This window comes from Lampetra fluviatilis, chromosome 22 (assembly GCF_964198595.1).
Source record: "Lampetra fluviatilis chromosome 22, kcLamFluv1.1, whole genome shotgun sequence".
In the NCBI taxonomy this organism is placed as follows: domain Eukaryota; kingdom Metazoa; phylum Chordata; class Hyperoartia; order Petromyzontiformes; family Petromyzontidae; genus Lampetra; species Lampetra fluviatilis.
Window position 1 is genome coordinate 11,387,974 of NC_136296.1, and position 18,689 is coordinate 11,406,662.

Sequence of the window (18,689 nt, forward strand, 5' to 3'; positions counted from 1 at the left end):
CCGTCGTTAAGTTGTGAATACTTTGGCGTCGTGGTGTTGAATTAAATAAAAAGGAGAAGAGGGAACGCTGCGTGACGGGCGAACAGTCCAGGTTTTTTGGCGGGTCAACAACAAAAAGGCGCTCATTTTCTTGACGCCTTCGCTCGCGAAATCAAATGAAAATTCAGCAACGCGTATTGTTTTAGAATATCTACATATTTATTACGCATTGCTGACATTGTTACCTTTCGTTTGTGCCGTCTGTGAGTGAATGCGAGTGTGTATTTGTTTTAAAAAAATACGAATTAAATGAGGGGACTCGCCCGTGTAAAGGCGGCAAGCCTGTTCCTCCATTTCGCGATTTGGATTTACGTTGAACTTTGCTGCTTTGCGGGTGGTTTAATCTATCGATTAAACACCGAATATCAGCTCTATATCGGTGAATAGCAATCTCTCGCATGCATTCTCCCTAGTTTCGTGTGATGGTTGGGTTAATAATGGTAACGTTGTGAAATGTACGAGTTTGCGCTTGCTGAGAAGAAACTGCCTTTGTCGCGTTTTAGGTTACTCCAATTGGACGGTAACTTTCACAAACGGGTACTGTAATGAAAACATACTTAAATTTAGGTAATTTGTCGTTTTGTTGTTATTTTACCCAGTATTTCTCCAACGATAGTAGATTTTGAGTCATGTTTAGCAGCACAAGAATTGACAGTTGTGCATCCATTCGTCAGTCATGGATGTGGACGATCGTGACTGAGGGAACACATTCTGATATTCAAGAGGGGACAAAGTTGAACTTGGCACGTACTGTATATAATAGAGTCTGTATTTTAAAAAATATATACATTTTAGAATATCCGCACATAAGTTTGACGGGTTTCACTCGGGAAAGAGTCAAACCAAATGTTCAGCATTCGTTTAAGCCTCATGCGAAACACAATTGTACCATCCGCTATCAATGAAGCAAGCAATTGGCCTTCCATTACGTGTGTTAAAGCTGATAAACAGGTACAAAATTAATTTCTGAATTTGTTGTTTTTATTGCCCTTCTACCTTCACAGATTTGCTCAGAGGAGGAAACAACGCCAGGTCAAGGAGAGACTGACATCCCGAGGCATCCTTTGCAATGCCTGCTGCAGTGCCGATCCTGTTTGTCGACACTGCCGAGCTGAGCACACTCAGCTCTGGTCCTCGTACACAACTAAGCAGCCATGAAGCTCTCTTTCCTTTCACAGAGGAGGTGTTTTTATCCTCCTCTGCCAGTATATTGATGCCTAAGATTGGAGCAGCGTCCCAGAGCAGAGATAGAGACTCAGGAATAGGGCTGGATGAGGACTATTTGCCACGCGAAGCCTCGTGTTCTTCCAGTAACGACAAACCTGAATTGACCACAGGAAATGAAAAGTTTATGGAATTGGATGATTGCTTTGAGCCAAAATGTGACACTGCAGATGCGGGCATCCGTGGTTGTCGCCGGAGTTTAAGGCATTATCCTGTCAGCCCTGCGAAGAAGCCAGCCAAAATGGAACCGACCGCCACGACTCGCCCCAACTTCCCAAAGCATCCGTACGTTGAATCTGCAGCAGCAGGCAGGGGGCACGAGCCGATGTGCGAACATTCGTTAATCGTGTACGACCACGTCACTTTCCCCAGAAGAGATTCCAACAAGCGCTCGCATTCGCGAAGACTAACTCGCGCTTCTTTGCAAGAGATTCCTCCCGGCTGTGGCACAGCCAGCGAGGGTGTTGAGCGTGTAGCCGCGGTGGGTGAAGCTGCTACAGATGGAAGCGCGTGTCGGGTTTTGACCAGATTCGCGCTCAAGTGCAGCCATGTTCGCGAGCCGTCGGGCATTGGTGGAGTTGGCGGTGGCGACTGCGGAAGTGGAGCCAGGGTCTGCTCGCGCTGTGTCCCTGTACCTAATGCGGCGCACACGCCTGCCCTCAGGTGATTTTTGGGTTATTGTTAGCGATTTATTTTTTGTGCAATTGAACGAAATTATTTTGGCGGTGAAACGTTGCTGTATGACTAATTATTTAAAGTCTGATTGAAGGAGATTTTTTGTTTCATTGGGTGCATTTTGGGTGATTCTGTGTCATTTGGTTACTTTAAGTGGTGGTGGTGAAGATAGTGTTGGTGGTGAGCGTTGTGGTAATAGATATGGTGGTGATGACAGTCACCAATTTGATTACATCTGACATTCTTTTCGGTGCCACCGTCAGATTTGCCTGGGAGCTCGCCATCTGCGTCCACAAGTGCCTGAACGTCGACGCCACGTGCAGCACTCCCAGCCACGGGAGGCAGGCGATGATGAACGCATCGGCGCTCGTGAACCCTGAACTGAGAGCACGCCTCGTCCACCTCATCGGCCGCAAAATGGGCGAGGAGCACGTGGACATTCTTGGTCAGCTGGCAGCACGAGATCTCCGACATGTCATTCAAAAGGTCCTGCTGCACCTGCCAGCCCGCGATGTCGCCAGGTGAGCAAACTGCACATACGCTTGAGCTCAAACCATTGCAATTGCTGTTCTCTCCTGTTCCAAACCTTTATAAAAATGTACTGTATCCTGCTTAAGGCCATATCCTCCCATTACTCCAAACATTTTTCCAAATCATGTGGATTATGCCTTCCTGAATCTCTTTATTCACTCATTCATGTCCACTTGACAGTCCTTCATATCCTGGTTCACAATTTCAAACGACCTTTTTTTCTAGACCTGCCTCACGGTCTCTCCGCTTGTGCTTTCATGTTCCCATAATCTTTCTTTGAATGTGGTTTTCCTGTCCATGATAGACTTGGGTAGTTTTAGGGAATTATTGTTTGAAATATTCACCTGAATATTTGCTGCACAATTTTCTGCTGTTATCTAGACAACTCCATCACTCCATGCCATTGCTGTACAACTGCCATAACATTGTCATGTTTTTAAGTACCGTGTAAATTGATTGAAGTGTGCTCTCTATGGCTTTGTAACCAGGGTGCTGGTGGTGAGCAAGCATTGGCAGGAGATCGTCACTGATGAGAGGAAGACACTGCGCAAACACTGGCTCATTCAGAGTGCGGCCAGCAAGCAGGTGGGTGCAACTTATATTGGGCTCTCGTTATCATCATTAGCCATGATCTCGCGACTTCTGGATAAAGGATTTCCCAAGCTGTCTATCATGTTCTCTCGATGCCAATAATCCATCTAGCCTCCTGTACATTAAATTATCTCTTCGCCCTTCCTTGTGGATATGCTGTGGCCCTGTTGTTGGTCTAGACCACCGGTCATCATTCCTTCTAAGTACATTAGACAGTTGAAGAAACTGGTTGTAAGAACACAACTGGAAAAACGCATACGAGTGTTCTTATCGCCTTTCTTTAATCAGAAGACGTTTACCCATTGGGACAAATGAAACATAATTGCATCGTTTTTCAAGTGTGATCTGGGTTCCATGAACAATTTAAGAACACAGTATTAAATTTGATTAGTGAATCATTCGACGCACAGTGGATTCACTAATAACTCGACACTAACATTCTCTACGTGTGAAAGCCTTTTATTTCAGTGTAGAATCGGTCAAACCAATTTATAAATGGTTAAGACTTACTAGAGCGTTGGTTCTCATGCTGACCATAATCATAACCACGTCTCATTGTGGGTTTTGGATGTTTTTGTTGAAATGTTTTTTCATCCCAATGTTCTTCATCCCCAATGTTCCCTATGTCACCTTTCTTTCGCTCCATAGACTCGCATGTCCCGCTGCCTCCATGACATGAAAGAGAATGGGAGTTTATCTACAACCAGGGTGTTGAAACGACAAAATCGCGCATCGCGGGGAAGCAAGTCTGTGGGTCCGGGGGCTACGGAAACAAAGAGTGGTGGTGCCGCAAGAGAGCCAGCTGACAGGGCCAGCCGCTTTTTTAAGGCAAGTTGGGAAATGAGACCGGATGAGACCCCACTCATCATATAGTGCAGTGTTCACTAATTTTCAGAGGGTGGCCACTTTCACCAATAAGACATCAGTGTGAGGGCCGTCACACATTTGAAACCACTGTTTGAAAGCATGATGATGGGGTATTTTCATATTTGTATTGTCGGGGGCCACACTAAAGGCCACCAGGGGGCTGCCAATGGTTCGTTGGCCTTGCAATGAAGAACACTGATATAGTCTGTCTTGGATATACTGTGGCCATATATACCTTGCCCGATATAACAGGTTAATACTAATGTGCAGCTTATTTTTTAGGTTGTGCTCTTTGGCTCTCTGATGCGTTTTCTTGTGTGGTTCGGCATGATGTCCCCAATGTTTTGCTTACCATGGTGGGAGCTTCAAGAACAATTCTTTAAGATGTTCTTAGCACGTGGTATGAACCGTTGGACATCGTGCCGAAAACACGTCAGAAAGCAATGGGGATTTTGGATGGAACCCAAAAAAAATTAAATGTTGTTTGTTTTGTTTTCGCAGGCAGCACGGGAGTTGTGTCAGGACGAGCAGCTCCGCGTGTGCCACCGCTGCAGCTGGCCGGCGCGCTGTACGCGCTCTCACACACGTGCCCTCTGCACAAATGGCTCCTGCGCATACGACTTCTGCACACGCTGCCTGTGTGCGTACCGTGGCATGTGCAAATGCTGCGCCACGCCGTCAAACGGTGGCGCAACCACAGCAGCGGGGAGCGGGTTGCCAGGCAGTAGGCGCAGCCGCCGCAACCTTCAACGGCTCTAATTTGCCAGTTTCGATTCTCTGGCTTTGATTCACTATGGCTGCTCGTAGAGTGAAGTTGATTCTATTGTTTTTCCAGGACACTGGTGAATGAGTTAGAGGTCTCGTTTGATGTCTGTTTTTCTGTGGTATACAGCAGGATTCTTCAACTAAATTAACCGACTGTATATCGTGTTCATCATCTCACGAATCTTTATCGCTTGCTTACAGCTCTTTCTTAAGGTCTTTAGCAACTCACTGTTCTGTATCTCTTTGCCTAGGCGAGATCTCTCTTACTGAGCCATAGTTTGGCAGGACACTCCAAAGCCTTAGTTGAAGAACCCTGGTGTTCAGTATTACTTAATGTCACAGTTAATTTGTCACGCTGTTGTTCTCCTTTACACTCAGGTTTTAAAAAGGTCCTTGCAGTGCTTGCCGAATCATGTGTTCTAATGAAATTGCACTGAACGTACAACCAGCAAGGAGCGTGCAGGGTACACAGTTCATATATTTCTTTTTACATGCTACGTCTTGAAGACATTTGTTTGTGGGACAGTGTTGTGGTAAGAGTTGTTATGTAGTGTGTGATGCCACTTATTTAGACTGTGTGTAAAATGTGCAACTTGGTATGTGTGATATATCTGTAATGTGGAGCCAAAATAATATTCTTGCGGGGCTGTGTCCAAAAAAGCACAAACTATATAACAATTATCCTCCCAGAATGACATTTTGGATAAATATATTTTATATCCCTTTTTTTAAAGATGGGGTATATTTTATTAAACCCTTATCACTGGACTAGTTATTTTTTAGGATTTCTGCTTTCCGTGCCATTTTCATGTCCAGGATTTTACTAAATTGTTTCCGATACATGTGCCTTAATTCCCACCCAGAGATTTACCAAGAAGAAAGACACTGGGCAATTATAGATTATTGTTCCACTTGCTAGGATTGAGGTTGGTTGACAGAATTTGAGACGCATTGTTTGTCAGTGTCAACGCAATCACGTGTGCAACAGTAGTAAACAGTGCATGAACATCTTATAGACTGCTTGTTCCAACGATTTACAGAGACCAAAGCTTCAATGCTGGAAGCTGTCTCACGTTTGTAGAAAAATGTTGCCAACTGTGCCTTTTGAGGTCCATATTTATAATATAAAACCCATCTGTGCCTTAACTGTTAAATGCCCTTATGAAATATTCAATTTGAGTACTATTATGATTGCCAACTGCATTGACGAGACAATGTTTCTGGGGCAAAAGTGTTTTATATTTGCTTGTGCCCTGGTGGTTCGTGTAATGATTAACCATACCAATGTAAGAATGAATTCAGCTGTTTACAATGGGATGTGTGTGAGCTTGTAAATTAAGCGTAAGAGATTAACCCACGCTCAGATTTCGGATGTATTCGTACAGCTGTATTGTTTCCTGTTTAACAATGCAATAGCCATATACTTGAACTTTTACGAACAGTACATACAATTTTTTTTAATGGTTTAATGCAAATCTGACAAGTTGTATTATAACATTCTGGTGCGTGGTAAGTGGGCTTAATGCTTATTTAACTACAGATTCGTTTTTAAAGTTACTGATGCCTGTCGGCAACTTGCACACTTGCTGTTTTACACAAGGTTGCAAATATGCTGTGATGAATAGTGGATACCTGTTTACAGTCTATGCGGGGTGCCTGCTGCTTAAATATATTTTTGAATGAAGACTTTCAGTGTAGCTTGCCTTGAAAAGAACGCGTTGCAAGCCACTGACTAAAATGTAATTGTCACAGATTAAAATGTGATTTTTTAAATGTGCTTTAAAATGTATTATATTGTACGAGTGCATTAAATGTAAATAAATTCAAATATTAAATCCTTATCGTACTTATTGTCCGGGTATGGTGTTAAAATGCATCTGATAGTGTCGTCGAAAAAACACTTGATTAATGCAACGAGAACTCAACTCTCCTTCCCTTTTTATTTTACACACTTTCTTTTAACTCGCTGTTGTTACCTCAAATCTTGTAACTCAATTGTAACCCACTTCCCAATGTGGTATCGACTGCAAACTTGGTATACTTATGTCATACTGATGACAATACTTTATTCTATCATACAAAATATATTTTTAAACATTATTTTTTTGATGTTATGTTTCGGCTTGGGTCTAATTGTCCACGCTCAACTAAAGTTGGCTGTAATTGGCCCGGTACCTTACATCATGGCAAGCTTCGGGGCCACTTCCTGGAGTCGTGGACTTCTGCCATTACTAGTAGATTCATAAAAGCGTGGTTAAAAAAGTTTTTTTTTTAAATATTACTTATTGAGGCTAAAGAGGCTGTCATCGATCGCGGCGGAGTTTCTGCGAGGTGCAGAGAGACTGCAATTGTAATTTGATGGAGGGAATTCGGGCATGAAACGTGAAACTTCACCAAAACAACACGACTAATTGTATTTGATCGCATGACAATATTCTGACGGTTAACAGACAGCAGAGGCGGAGAGTAGCATAGGTGGGACAAAGTCATTGTTATGCAAGTCCAAGTCGAGTCGCAAGTCATCAAATTCATGACTCGAGTCTGACTCGAGTCCAAGTCACATGACTCGAGTCCACATCTCATAGGTGGGACAAAGTCATTGTTATGCAAGTCCAAGTCGAGTCGCAAGTCATCAAATTCATGACTCGAGTCTGACTCGAGTCCAAGTCACATGACTCGAGTCCACACCTCTGGAGAGTAGTGGTGAAGTGGATGTGTGCACTGCTCTGAGTAGCAGCAATTAGTTGTACTCCTCGCCACGACTCCCAGAGGCAGACGTAGATGGATGGTACTCGACTGAATAAGAACAAGAACAAAACCGGTCTACAGTTGCCTTCGTTTCACGCACGCATGTTACGATGGTCACATTCGCTAACAGTTTGTGGTGGTTGTGACAAAAACACCTTTGGTTATTTGAGCTGGTGGGCTGGACAAAACTGAGCACTATTGTAGATGTAATGTCCATAATTGAGTGCTGGAAGATATGTTTTCCGGCCTGCACAAATCTTTGTTGTGAGTTTTCTTGTAATTTATAGATTTGATCGATCACTTTGCGTTAATATGGGGGGCAATATCGCGGAGGATAGACCACACAATCTGAGAATTTTGTCAGGAAGGAGCCGTGCGATTCATTAACCAGCGGAAGAATTTGTGGGTGACATGTCCGTAGGTCCGTAGTGCAGGGAGGGGCTGGGTGGGGAGGGAGGGGCTGGGTGGGGGGTGGGAGGGGTGGGGCTGGGTGGGGAGGGGCTGGGTGGAGTGGGTGGGGAGGGTGGGGCTGGGAGGGGAGGGGCTGGGTGGGGAGGGGCTGGTCACCCCGTGGTGCCCTTATAAAGCTCAACGTTTAACCTACTCACGCCGGCTTGTGCCCGCCCTCACAGTCAGGCATATTTGTGGAATACACCACGCCGCCGCTGACCCTGGCCATTGACCGAACAACCCAACGTTCCTACCAGCTCCCTCCGCAGGACAATGTGTTCCGGGATAACTTCGCGAATTACGAGCTTTTTCTAACACAAATTGCGCAAATCTGCTATATGTGGGGGCTCATGGTACGTTAAAGGGGCTGTTTGTAGAATTGACATCCAAATAAAACCGTTGAAAAAGACTCAACCTTTCTACTAAACAAATCGGCACAGTTAAGTCCGTGCGGCATAAAACAAACAATTGCTAAATTAAGTTTAAAAAAACCTTAACCTCCGTCGCTTTCCAGGTAGCGCTCCGTTACTCCGGCCCACGTTTACGCATCGTCGTTTTTGCGAAAGTGTTTTAAATCCATCGATCCATCCTTAACGATCAATCTTTAGAAAAATAAATCCATTTCCTATTTAAATTAGTTTATTTATCCATGTAAAAAATATTTTTTTCTATTGTAAGCCAATTTAAACACTTGTACCGCGAGAGATTCTAACTCACAATTGTATTCCCGCATTCTGAAATGAGAATCGATTCACAAAAAGTCTACAATCGATACATTCCAAATTCTCCCTCCTGGGGAGCGCTCATTGGTCGAGCCGCCGACCTTCACCTTTCGTAGCCAATCAGAAACGGCATTTCGTTCCTACGTGCCTTCACACTCCCCCAATCAGAGAGGGCCTTATTAATTGGTCGAGCAGCCAATCGGAACGCGTCTTCTATTGGAAGCTCGGCCTGACGTTCTAACCTTGAGCCGATCGTGACATCTAGTTCCGCGTTTCCTCACCGCTTTAAACAAACACCGTAAGTACTCATTTATTGGTGCTTTTAACGCCTTAAAATGTCTTATTCGTAAACGCCACTGCTTTAGGAACAACATTGGAGCTTTATTAAGTTGTCGAATGAATGAAATACGTTCGGGCCTAGTCGACGCACGCGACGCCTACGGACTTGCCTGAGTGACCAACCCCGGAGGCCGAGAGGATCTCGGGCCGAGCGAACGGCTCTTTAATAGGGAGTTGAACACCACTTTTACGGGCTACGTTTCCTGGCGGGCTAATGTTCAATTCAGGACGGATAACACCGCTGGCTTTTAAAAATAGTCACTGAATACTGTAGATTAAATTCCTTACCAGCGATGCGTAAACTCGTGATACAGTTCCAACGTGATATTCATGAAACAGAATTAGCTACTTACAGACACTCTGCTGGAATTTGTTCAGTATTTCTCACAAGCTGATGGACACTATGTTGTTGGAATAGCTTGACCTTTATCTGCGTGCGGTGGTTAATTTAGGAAGGGTGATTTGCGAATAGGCAGACGCGAGTAAAGGTCATCCTAAGGCCTGATTTAAGAACTCGGCGACCGGTGCATATCTTAAGTGGCTTCTGAGCTGTAAATTTAAATAAGAACACGTGCAATGAAACATTTATTTTTGCAACAAATACGACGTTTTACCGGACAGTCATGTATTCGAACCCGATATAATATGCAGGGTCCGGAACTGTGTGTCATTGTAGCACCGAAAGCTGAACGTGTTCACCACTGACGGTGATGAACCTAGCCCCTTGGGAGTTTGCGGTTCCTCCTCACGGCTATAAAACAAGTGGCGGGTGATGTCTCTGAAGCATTCTAGATTAGAAGTTTTCGTGACTGCAAGGATCCATACTCTTTGGTTATTTCGGTAAAGTCACGTCGTGATTTAATTGAGTTATTTTCATTTTTTAAATATTTGTTTTATTTTTCATCTACGTGACTTTACCGAAAGAACCAAACAGTCTCTGAAGCAGTCCTAGGTCACGCACATTCACCAACCTCAACGTGAAGCATGGCCCAATGACCCAAGGGAGGAGGAGGAGGTCTTCATCTAGCAGTGGATTGACTGAAAAGCGTTAGTTACAAAAAAGACATGTCGCCCGATTGTGCCCTATGGTTTTTAAATATCCTTTAGTATAAAACTCTTTTTGGGGGATCCCCCCCTTATTATGATTCAAGAGTTGGATCGAAATTAACTTAATGTTCCCAGCTGCTCATTGAGTGAGATGTATATTAAATGTGATTGAATCCATTGTAGTAATTTCTCAATCGCTTTCTACGTGATTCTGCAGCATTTAATTGATGAAGGAAGCCAACTGGGAAGACACTGAGTCATTGGTTTCACAAAATTTGCTTTCTATTCCTTTTTTCGTATGGCCGATGAAGATGCAGAGCAACAACCTAAATTTCACATTCAGGTGGTCAAGCCAAATAACCGCGTCAGGAGCAGCGATGACACCATCGTATTTGTGGATCGGACATTGTGTCGTTATGCGTTGAATGGTCTCTTGCTGTATATTGCAGACTAACGTGGAAGGCACCTAGTCTTCCGAGTAGCGGAAAAGTAGAGGCCTCCTGATTAGTGGTATGTTGTTTATAAGGCAGTGTTCATCATTAGTATGCACTGCTATCAAGTGCTGTAAATCCACAATGCAGGCAAAAAGAGTCCATATATGGGTGAGATGTACGTGTGTGTGTGTCATTTTACTTTAAACAAAATATTATTGCGCCAAATATACAATGCTACTTCCTGTGCGCATCCCCGCGATTACGAATTCTGGTATATTTTTTAGCCAGATGCGGTTGTGTGGGTCAAATTCCCTTTCCAAAGCACCCTCGAGTCGAGGCCCTTCTAGCAGTAGCGTGAGCAATGGCTGCACTATATGTATATTTCTTGTTAAATAAGATTAATTACTCGACTAATTTATTTAGGAAATGTCCACAAACGAGAGAGTGCAAGCTCACCACTGACAGACCACGTAAGTAGAACCCGTGGTCTAGAGCCTCTCGTGTCGAATGACAGCAGCTTGATTAGCATGTCAGCGTTGTTTCAGCTGGACGTGTTTTTGCTTTATGTTTGTTGAGTGTTGTTTATTTTCAGGGAGCTTCTGCAGCATACCCAATATTCTGGGGTGAGTGCCTGGCTTTGAGTGGTTGTGTCGTGCGCGTTTGCTTCCTTTTAACGTAATGCCCCCTCGGGGCTTCTTATGCTGCAGTGCAAGATGTCGGGCATCGTGGCAAGACTGGCCAAGCCTCAGATGCGTGGTCATCTGGGCAAGCGGCTGCGTATACACCTCCCTATCGCCTTCGGCCTCTCCATTTTCACAGCCCTCGGATACAAGGTGCTTACACTTGCCATCCGCCATCACCACTTCTGTCCAAATAACGCATTTTTTTTGTTTTGTCGTTGTGCTTTGACAGGGCCACAGAGAGGGGAAGGCAGATTGGGTTGTTTGTCCATGGCCTCAGATCTTAGGGGGGGGGTCCTCATAAAAAATGACAATGGGCCTCGGAGAGAGGCCAAGAATGGGCCCTCAGATCGGGCCTCATTTGTCATTCTGCCCCAGGCCTCCATAAACATTTTGGCAGCTATGTACTTTGTATCCATTACCATTGTCATAGCCATCCTCATCAGCGTCATCATGAGTATTGGCCATGTGGTGCTTATTTTTAGAATAGGTTTTGCCCAGGGATAACTCTCAACTAAGTACATGAAACAAATATTTAAACATATTGACTCAAGGCCCCATTAACCTGCATTTGGCTCATTCGAAATAAATAATTTTCACATTTCTCCCTGCAAGATTGATAGTTGAGGCAAGTGATTTTCGTTTTGTTAACCTTTAGCTGTGACTCCACTGTTGTCTTGTGTATGACTCCCTACAGTATTTCACATTTTTTAAGTTGATCAATGGAGGCAATTAGGTTTTTATACAACGAGAATTATTTATAGATAACGGCAAAGCCGTAAAGTTAAATGATTTGGAGGAGGCGTACCAATGTGACTTTTATTAACTTGTTTTATGAGCATTGCCTTTAGCCAGTTGTTAGTTATGTTCCACAAACCAACCTCAGCCCTTGAAGTAACATCGTTTATCTAGCAAAGTCTCACTAATTGCAACACTCTTTGTCATTTGGATCAAAGGAATCATGCATTAGAGTGCATTGTCATATCCATTTTAAGGCGTATTGTGTATGCGGGGAGGCAAGGTAGTTCCTGCAGAGAACATACCACTTATATGAAGAGATGACAACTGAAACCCATTTGCTGATATGAACAAACCTATTGTGTGTATTTGTGTTTTTGAAGTACGGTGTGATGGAGCCAAGGAAGCAAGCGTACGCCAACTTCTACAAGAACTACGATGCCCAGAAGGAGTTTGAGGCCATGCGGAATGCGGGGGTGTTTGAGAGCGCAAAGCCTGACAGCAAGTGAAATGGGTACGTTCACGTTTTATTTAAATTCCTTAGACAGGTGACAGAGCAAGCCAACGTTGTATGGGAAGAGAGAGTTTGAGTTAGCAAATTGTATTTAATTGACTTGGTCTACAAAGGCAGTTTGCACTGAATGTGTTAAGCTATGCTTGGAACATCAGAGGCTGGAGACCTTGGTCAGGATGTCTAGCCAGCCAGCTGTTGTAAAAATTGAGCTCCAAAGAAGTGATCGAATTTTGTAGCTAGCTGTAAACGAGTCATCATTGACGTTGCATATCAGATGATTGAAAAGGTGATGGTGAAATAAAAGATGATTGTGTGTTTTTTGTTTTGTTTTCAGGCATTCAATAAAACTGCATCACAAATGACCACTCTGGGCATCACTGCTGCACACTGCTGGATTCACCGGTTATAAAATTGAAAAAAGTGGTCACAATCGTCAATGATATTTAAAAAGCATTATTTTCCATGACTGTATATTGGTCTGAAATAAAGTACTGCTCTGCCCACCTATTTGAGTCTTGTGTATATTTTTATTAAAACTGACGTGATTAGTCGATTGAGTGGATGAATTGACTGCCATATTCGTGGTTGATTACTTGAACCCCTTTAATAATGGTGGCCGCCATGCCATTATGTCGTCCGAAAGCAGGAAACAATATTGCTTCCAAGAAATGTTTAATTTCACAAGCCGTCTCCATAGGGCAATGCGGCTGATGATGCTGACATTATCCTCCGCACACCACCTCCTGTTTTTACTCAATACTTAGCAATTGAATCCGTTAAGGTGAAATGACTGATGAGTGTACGGCCCATTAAATTGTGTTTTGGATCGATTTGGATTCCGAAGTCTGACGATCCAGACTGATCGGCCCCCATTCCGAGACACTAACCGGGCACGTCTAATTCTCAAGGTGACCTTCGGTGTGTGATGTCGTGCCCGGTTTGCACTGAGAAGGTGGAGGAATACAATAAAATAGATTTCCTTTTCGTTTCAGGTGAGTAACTTCCCATTTTTCAAAACGAAATTATTTCTCTTTTAAGAGCCCTGTGGCGTAGACGTGCTGCGATTTGTAAGTTTTCAAGATAAATCTTAGTACGGCTGTGGAGTTTTGTCGGGCATAGCTTATGGGTGCTTTTTTATTCTGACTCCAAAATGCATTTGATTGTAAAAATATGGAAAGAACTTGCAACATGTGTCTCCAGGTCATGATTGTGTTACGTTTTTGGATGGATGTATAAGAAATGTATCCATCTTATCATTGTATGCTGGGCCGTGAGGGTTGGTGAATGGAGTTGGGAGTCTGCGGGACCAGTTCAGATATTGCTTGCCACTGATGTTAGCCGTGGATGTGATTACAACTTGAGTTGATGGTTTCATAGCGCTCCACTCTAGAACAGAACTCGTCAAATCAGGAAACGGTGTCATATTTCAACATGTGAAATCTATGACCCAGAGAGGCATTGGCATTCATGGTAAAAATGTTGCTTTCAAGAAATGTTGAATTTCACGTTAGTTAATCCGTTGCAAAGCTTAGCATTAATTTAGTTTTCATTAGGAGTATGTGTGCGTTCATGAATATCATGGTAGAGTTATGAAGATGCTGCCATAAAAAAAATATTGCCATCGTACAATTGTCAGCGGTTTTAACGATGGCCAGCTGCAACCCTCGGCAAAATTATATTGTATTCCGTTCACTTGCAAATGCTTCCACGAGCCAATGTTTTGAGTGATTCCACTAAACTTAAACGTGTACATTCCCATGAGGGTCTGCTTTCCATTCTCTACAATGAGTATGCATCAAGTCGACTGGGACATTCATTTGCTCCTCATTTGTAAACACGTTTATTATTAGTCATTGATTTTTTTGGGTTAGGCCACGTAATGAGATGGTCAATATTTTGGTAATGTAGCACTCACTGTTTAAACAAAGACTAATTTACATTCGTAATGAGCATTTCATCCAAGGATCCCAATGCGCCGTGTATGGAAAGCAGAAAATAAGACGGAGCCAGTGTAAACGACCAAAACTATGGGGAGAATTCTATTTTAAAGCGGAGAGTTTTCACGGCAGATTTAAATAGCTCTTGATTCTAATTGTCGTATTGTCAGATGCAACGCGTCCCATCGCCAAGGCCCGATCGCCTCCAGGAACGGAGCCTTAGATATTCAATTGGCATTTACGAAAATCGCGAGACTTGTATCCTCTGAAACGATAACAAAAATGTGCAGGTAAATGCCAGCAGAAATTTTGAAACATCGAGGGCAAGACTGAACTTGGCAGGTGTCTGCAGAATGTTTGGGGTGGTGCCGATGAGACGACTTTGTGTCTAACCATAGAATACTGCAGGAAATTTCGATTTAAAGCTTTCGTCACTGCAGGGATTCATCTTCTTGGTTCTTTCGGTAAAGTCACGTAGAAGGGCAATAATAAAATAATAAAAATAAAACAATAACATGCAATTCTCACGACGTTTCGGCCACAATGCAAGCAGCCGTCCTCAGGTGAAAATTTAAATTAATAAAATAATTTAAAAAAATCACGACTTGTGTTACCTCCGAAACGTGATTTTTTATTACTTAATTTTTAATAATTTAAATTTTTTACCTACGTGACTTTACCGAAAAAACTAAGAGTATGTATTCTTATTTCGGCTTCTCGACGCCGGTCTGAGACCCTGCCCCGTTAGGGTCTCTGCAAGAAGTCCTCGTGGGTGGAGGAGGGAGCTCGATGGTTGGCTAACAAACCCCAATGGCTGCATCGAATCAATCGCTCCTGTCAGGAACTCGGGGTTAGGAAGAAGGGGACTGACTAGCTTGGGGATTTCTCAGCAGGGATTTTTTAAAGTCGGGTGGATACAATGAGGGCTTAGCCAGGAGGAATGATCCTAAGGGGGTGCTACTGGAGGGTGGATACACCCATACTTGCCTTGAGTTCAGAATGTCGTCCTTCGGAGTTGGAGGTTAAGTGTAACTTAGTTTTATCGTTTACGCACGTCGTTACGCACCGGACAAAGTGAACTGTCAATTTTTTTTTAATTAAGAAAGCTCAATGGATAATTGCCACGGTGCGTAGTAACTTAGCACATTTCCTTATTAAAATGCATTGATGTGGAAGTATGACCGATCGCGCTGCCACGCAATTAGCTTAATTTCCATGCGAGAGACTCCCAGGGCAGCCTCCCCACGCAATCAACATACCACGTGGCACTGTGCCATTCTTCATCGGTGTCGTGGGGAACATTGCCCTTCCTGAGGGCCTCGTGGGCCTTTTATTCACCTTTGGTGGCTCACGCTCGAACACAAAGATAAAGGTCCCCCCCCCCCCCCGATATAGCCTCCACAGACTGTTGGGGCAAGAGCCGTTCGCGAGTAAGCAGCACCTGGGGGTGGGTGGCCAGCGCCACATGCCGGCCGCTCTTTGTCTCCCCAGTGGGCGATGTTGAACACACCGCACCAGGTACTCATTTAAGGGCTAAGTCGACCTAGGGGAGTCCCAGGACCGGTGCAGGTAATGTCATCGTTGGTCGCGAGCGGGAACCAGCTGCTGCACCAACCACCGCTCCCCCACAAATCTGATCCGCCTTAGCGTCTCATTGTCGTCGCTCCATCTCCACGTGGGATGGACCCCCCCCCCCGATGCCTGCCTTTCATTCTCACCGAGTCATTCATGACGGATTGGTGGTGGTGACGATGTGTCACACACACACACAGCAGTGGCCGCATGAGGGCGCTACTGACTTGCAATGTCTTCGTTCGCAATCCTCGCACTAATTGTTGGGAAACACGTTGTCCTGCGGAAGGAGCTGGTAGGAACGTTGGGTTGCTCGGTCAATGGCCAGGGTCAACGGCGGCGTGGTGTATTCCGCAAATATGCTCGACTGTGAGGGCGGGCACAAGCCGGCGTGAGTAGGTTAAACGTTGAGTTTTATAAGGGCACCACGGGGTGACCAGCCCCTCCCCACCCAGCCCCACCCCTGCCACCCCCCACCCAGCCCCACCCTCCCCACCCAGCCCCTCCCCACCCTCCCCTCCCCACCCAGCCCCTCCCCACCCTCCCCTCTCCACCCAGCCCCACCCCTCCCATTTTTTGATTCACGACGGACGGACACAATAATCCCCTGTGGGCTGGTGTAACTAGGGGGTTCCTACCAGTAAAACTCAGTTTACTGTACAAGAATACGGGGCAAATCGTGTGGGTTGACACGGTACGGTATTCCAAAGAGATTTGACCTGTTTACGACGATTAAACACCATGACCGCCTCAAGGTCAACCCCGATGTGTGTGACTTTATCTGCACAAACTTGATACGTTTCATCTCAATTTTGCCTGTTTACCCACAAGTGCACTATATTCGATTACGCGTTGTACGTGTGTGTGTGTGTTGGAGTTCTTTTGTAACGTCCGTAGTATCCAGCAGCCGGATTTCACGCGCTGTCTATCAGATTTCGTGTCGTTATAAAGATTTAGGGGTGTGGAATATCTGGGACGAGCGGATAGCCAGAATGATTTGACCTCGAAACCACTCCATCATCATCTATTTGACTCGTAGCCAGCAATGGGCTACGCTTGACTTCTATCAGCATTAGTCACGCTCGAGTTGAGCCAAAGTTCACTTTTTGTAAGTGTTGAGCATGAAACTTAAGCAATGTAGAACTTTGATTTGACCATGCTCTTTCCATATCTCATTTCGCTGCGTCTCTCTCTGTCTGGCTGTCCTTGATGTCTCTCTCTCTCTCCATATCTCTCCATCTCTCCTTTCTGTGTGTGCGTGTCTTCGTGTCCATATCTCTCCATGACCTCTGTCTGCGTGGTGTGCGTGTTTCTGTGGCTGTGTTTTTCTCGTTGTCTCTGTCTCTCCATACCTCTCCAAGTCTTCTTTCTGTGCCCCTCTATCTGCGTCTGTGGTGAGACGTTAACTACCTCGCCTAGAGCTCGTGGGTTCGATCCCGACTCTGACGCCTGTATATTTGCAGTTTGCGTGTTCTCTCCTCTCTCCCCGTGGTCGTGTGGACTTTTATCTTCCGGATCCTCCGTTTTTTTCCCTCCATATTAAGAAATGTTCGTTTAGATGATCTTCCTGCTATAAACTTCCACGCGACAAGCCTCTGCGTTGAGCTATCATTTGTTATAGCCAGGTGGCTTCTTCTAAAGAGCTCTATACAGCTCATTGGGCCTTACCCTGTAAAAGCAAAAGTATTTTTTTCGTGAGTTTAGTTCAGTAAAGTATTCTTCACTCGGACCCTTTCTCGCCTGAGCATCACAGGGGCCAACTTAGCGCGGAGAAGTTTCTGCTCGAACCTAGGCGCTACCCAACAGTGGCATCGTTCGTTACGATTTTATTGGTTCTTGAAATTAATTTTTTAAATCTCTTCCCCCCCCCACTACTCACTCGCCCACCCCACCGACCCCCACCCCCCCAATGATGGTGAGCGCGCACCCGTGAAGGAAACGTGGCAACACGAAGCCTTTAAACTTTAATGACAACACCTTCCACTCGTAGATTCATGGCGCCAGTAATTTCACGGATCCGCGGCACAGGCACGAGGAGTTTTGAGGTCACATTTTTTTTTATTTTTTACAAAATAAATAAAACAAACGTCATCTTGGGTCTCAACATAACTTGACACAGGCAATGTCAAACTGCCAACAGGTATTAATTAAGAACTAAAGTTGAGCTTATACTGGTAGGAACCACCTGGTTCCATCAGCCCACAGGAGATTATTGTGTCCGTCCGTCCGTCGTGCATCCAAAAATGGGAGGGGTGGGGCTGGGTGGAGAGGGGAGGGTGGGGAGGGGCTGGGTGGGGAGGGTGGGGCTGGTTGGGGAGGGGCTGGTCACCCCGTGGTGCCCTTAATAAACTCAACGTTTAACCTACTCACGCCGGCTTGTGCCCGCCCTCACAGTCGGGCATATTTGCGGAATACACCACGCCGCCGTTGACCCTGGCCATTGATCGAACAACCCAACGTTCCTACCAGCTCCCTCCGCAGGACAATGTGTTTGTATACACATGAGCTGCTGTTAACACTTGATGATGATGCTGGGTGTAATCTCCATCGAAACGTCGTGTACAGCTCATAGCTGTCAACCCATACGGTTTACCCCGGAATCTGGTCCATACGGCGTACAGCCGTTTCAATACGGGCAAAACAATGTTTTAGTCTATTCGTTTGTGTTTTTCCTTTGTGATGGAAATTGTAGGATGAACGTTGAGAATTATAAGGGGCATGAGGTGACCAATACGGTCTGAATTGGTCTGTAATAAGTTAGGGCACTGATAAGGGGTGACAGGTATGGTATAGTGTAGTGTATAATGTAGTGCATA

At 44.8% G+C, this 18,689-nt stretch overlaps 2 protein-coding genes across 2 annotated transcripts; both read left to right on the top strand.

Annotated features, from left to right (window-relative positions):
* The first annotated feature begins 1,286 nt into the window (after positions 1-1,286).
* LOC144938629 (F-box only protein 5-like) lies at positions 1,287-4,824 on the top strand. Its single transcript, XM_078866616.1, has 5 exons — positions 1,287-1,926; positions 2,202-2,459; positions 2,958-3,054; positions 3,709-3,892; positions 4,433-4,824. Exons 1-5 carry the CDS (start codon positions 1,391-1,393, stop codon positions 4,684-4,686), a joined length of 1,329 nt encoding a protein of 442 aa, XP_078722742.1. The 5' UTR covers positions 1,287-1,390; the 3' UTR covers positions 4,687-4,824.
* Positions 4,825-8,791: 3,967 nt separating this feature from the next.
* COX6C (cytochrome c oxidase subunit 6C) lies at positions 8,792-12,862 on the top strand. Its single transcript, XM_078866617.1, has 4 exons — positions 8,792-8,910; positions 11,140-11,265; positions 12,234-12,364; positions 12,699-12,862. Exons 2-3 carry the CDS (start codon positions 11,146-11,148, stop codon positions 12,357-12,359), a joined length of 246 nt encoding a protein of 81 aa, XP_078722743.1. The 5' UTR covers positions 8,792-8,910; positions 11,140-11,145; the 3' UTR covers positions 12,360-12,364; positions 12,699-12,862.
* The last annotated feature ends 5,827 nt before the right edge of the window (positions 12,863-18,689 follow it).

Coding starts and splice junctions, on each gene's coding strand:
- COX6C (XM_078866617.1), top strand. CDS start 11,146: ATGTCGGGCATCGTGGCAAGACTGGCCAAGCCTCAGATGCGTGGTCAT. Junction 11,266..12,233: donor TCACAGCCCTCGGATACAAG/GTGCTTACACTT, acceptor GTGTTTTTGAAG/TACGGTGTGATGGAGCCAAG.
- LOC144938629 (XM_078866616.1), top strand. CDS start 1,391: ATGGAATTGGATGATTGCTTTGAGCCAAAATGTGACACTGCAGATGCG. Junction 1,927..2,201: donor GCGCACACGCCTGCCCTCAG/GTGATTTTTGGG, acceptor TGCCACCGTCAG/ATTTGCCTGGGAGCTCGCCA. Junction 3,893..4,432: donor CAGCCGCTTTTTTAAGGCAA/GTTGGGAAATGA, acceptor TTTCGCAGGCAG/CACGGGAGTTGTGTCAGGAC.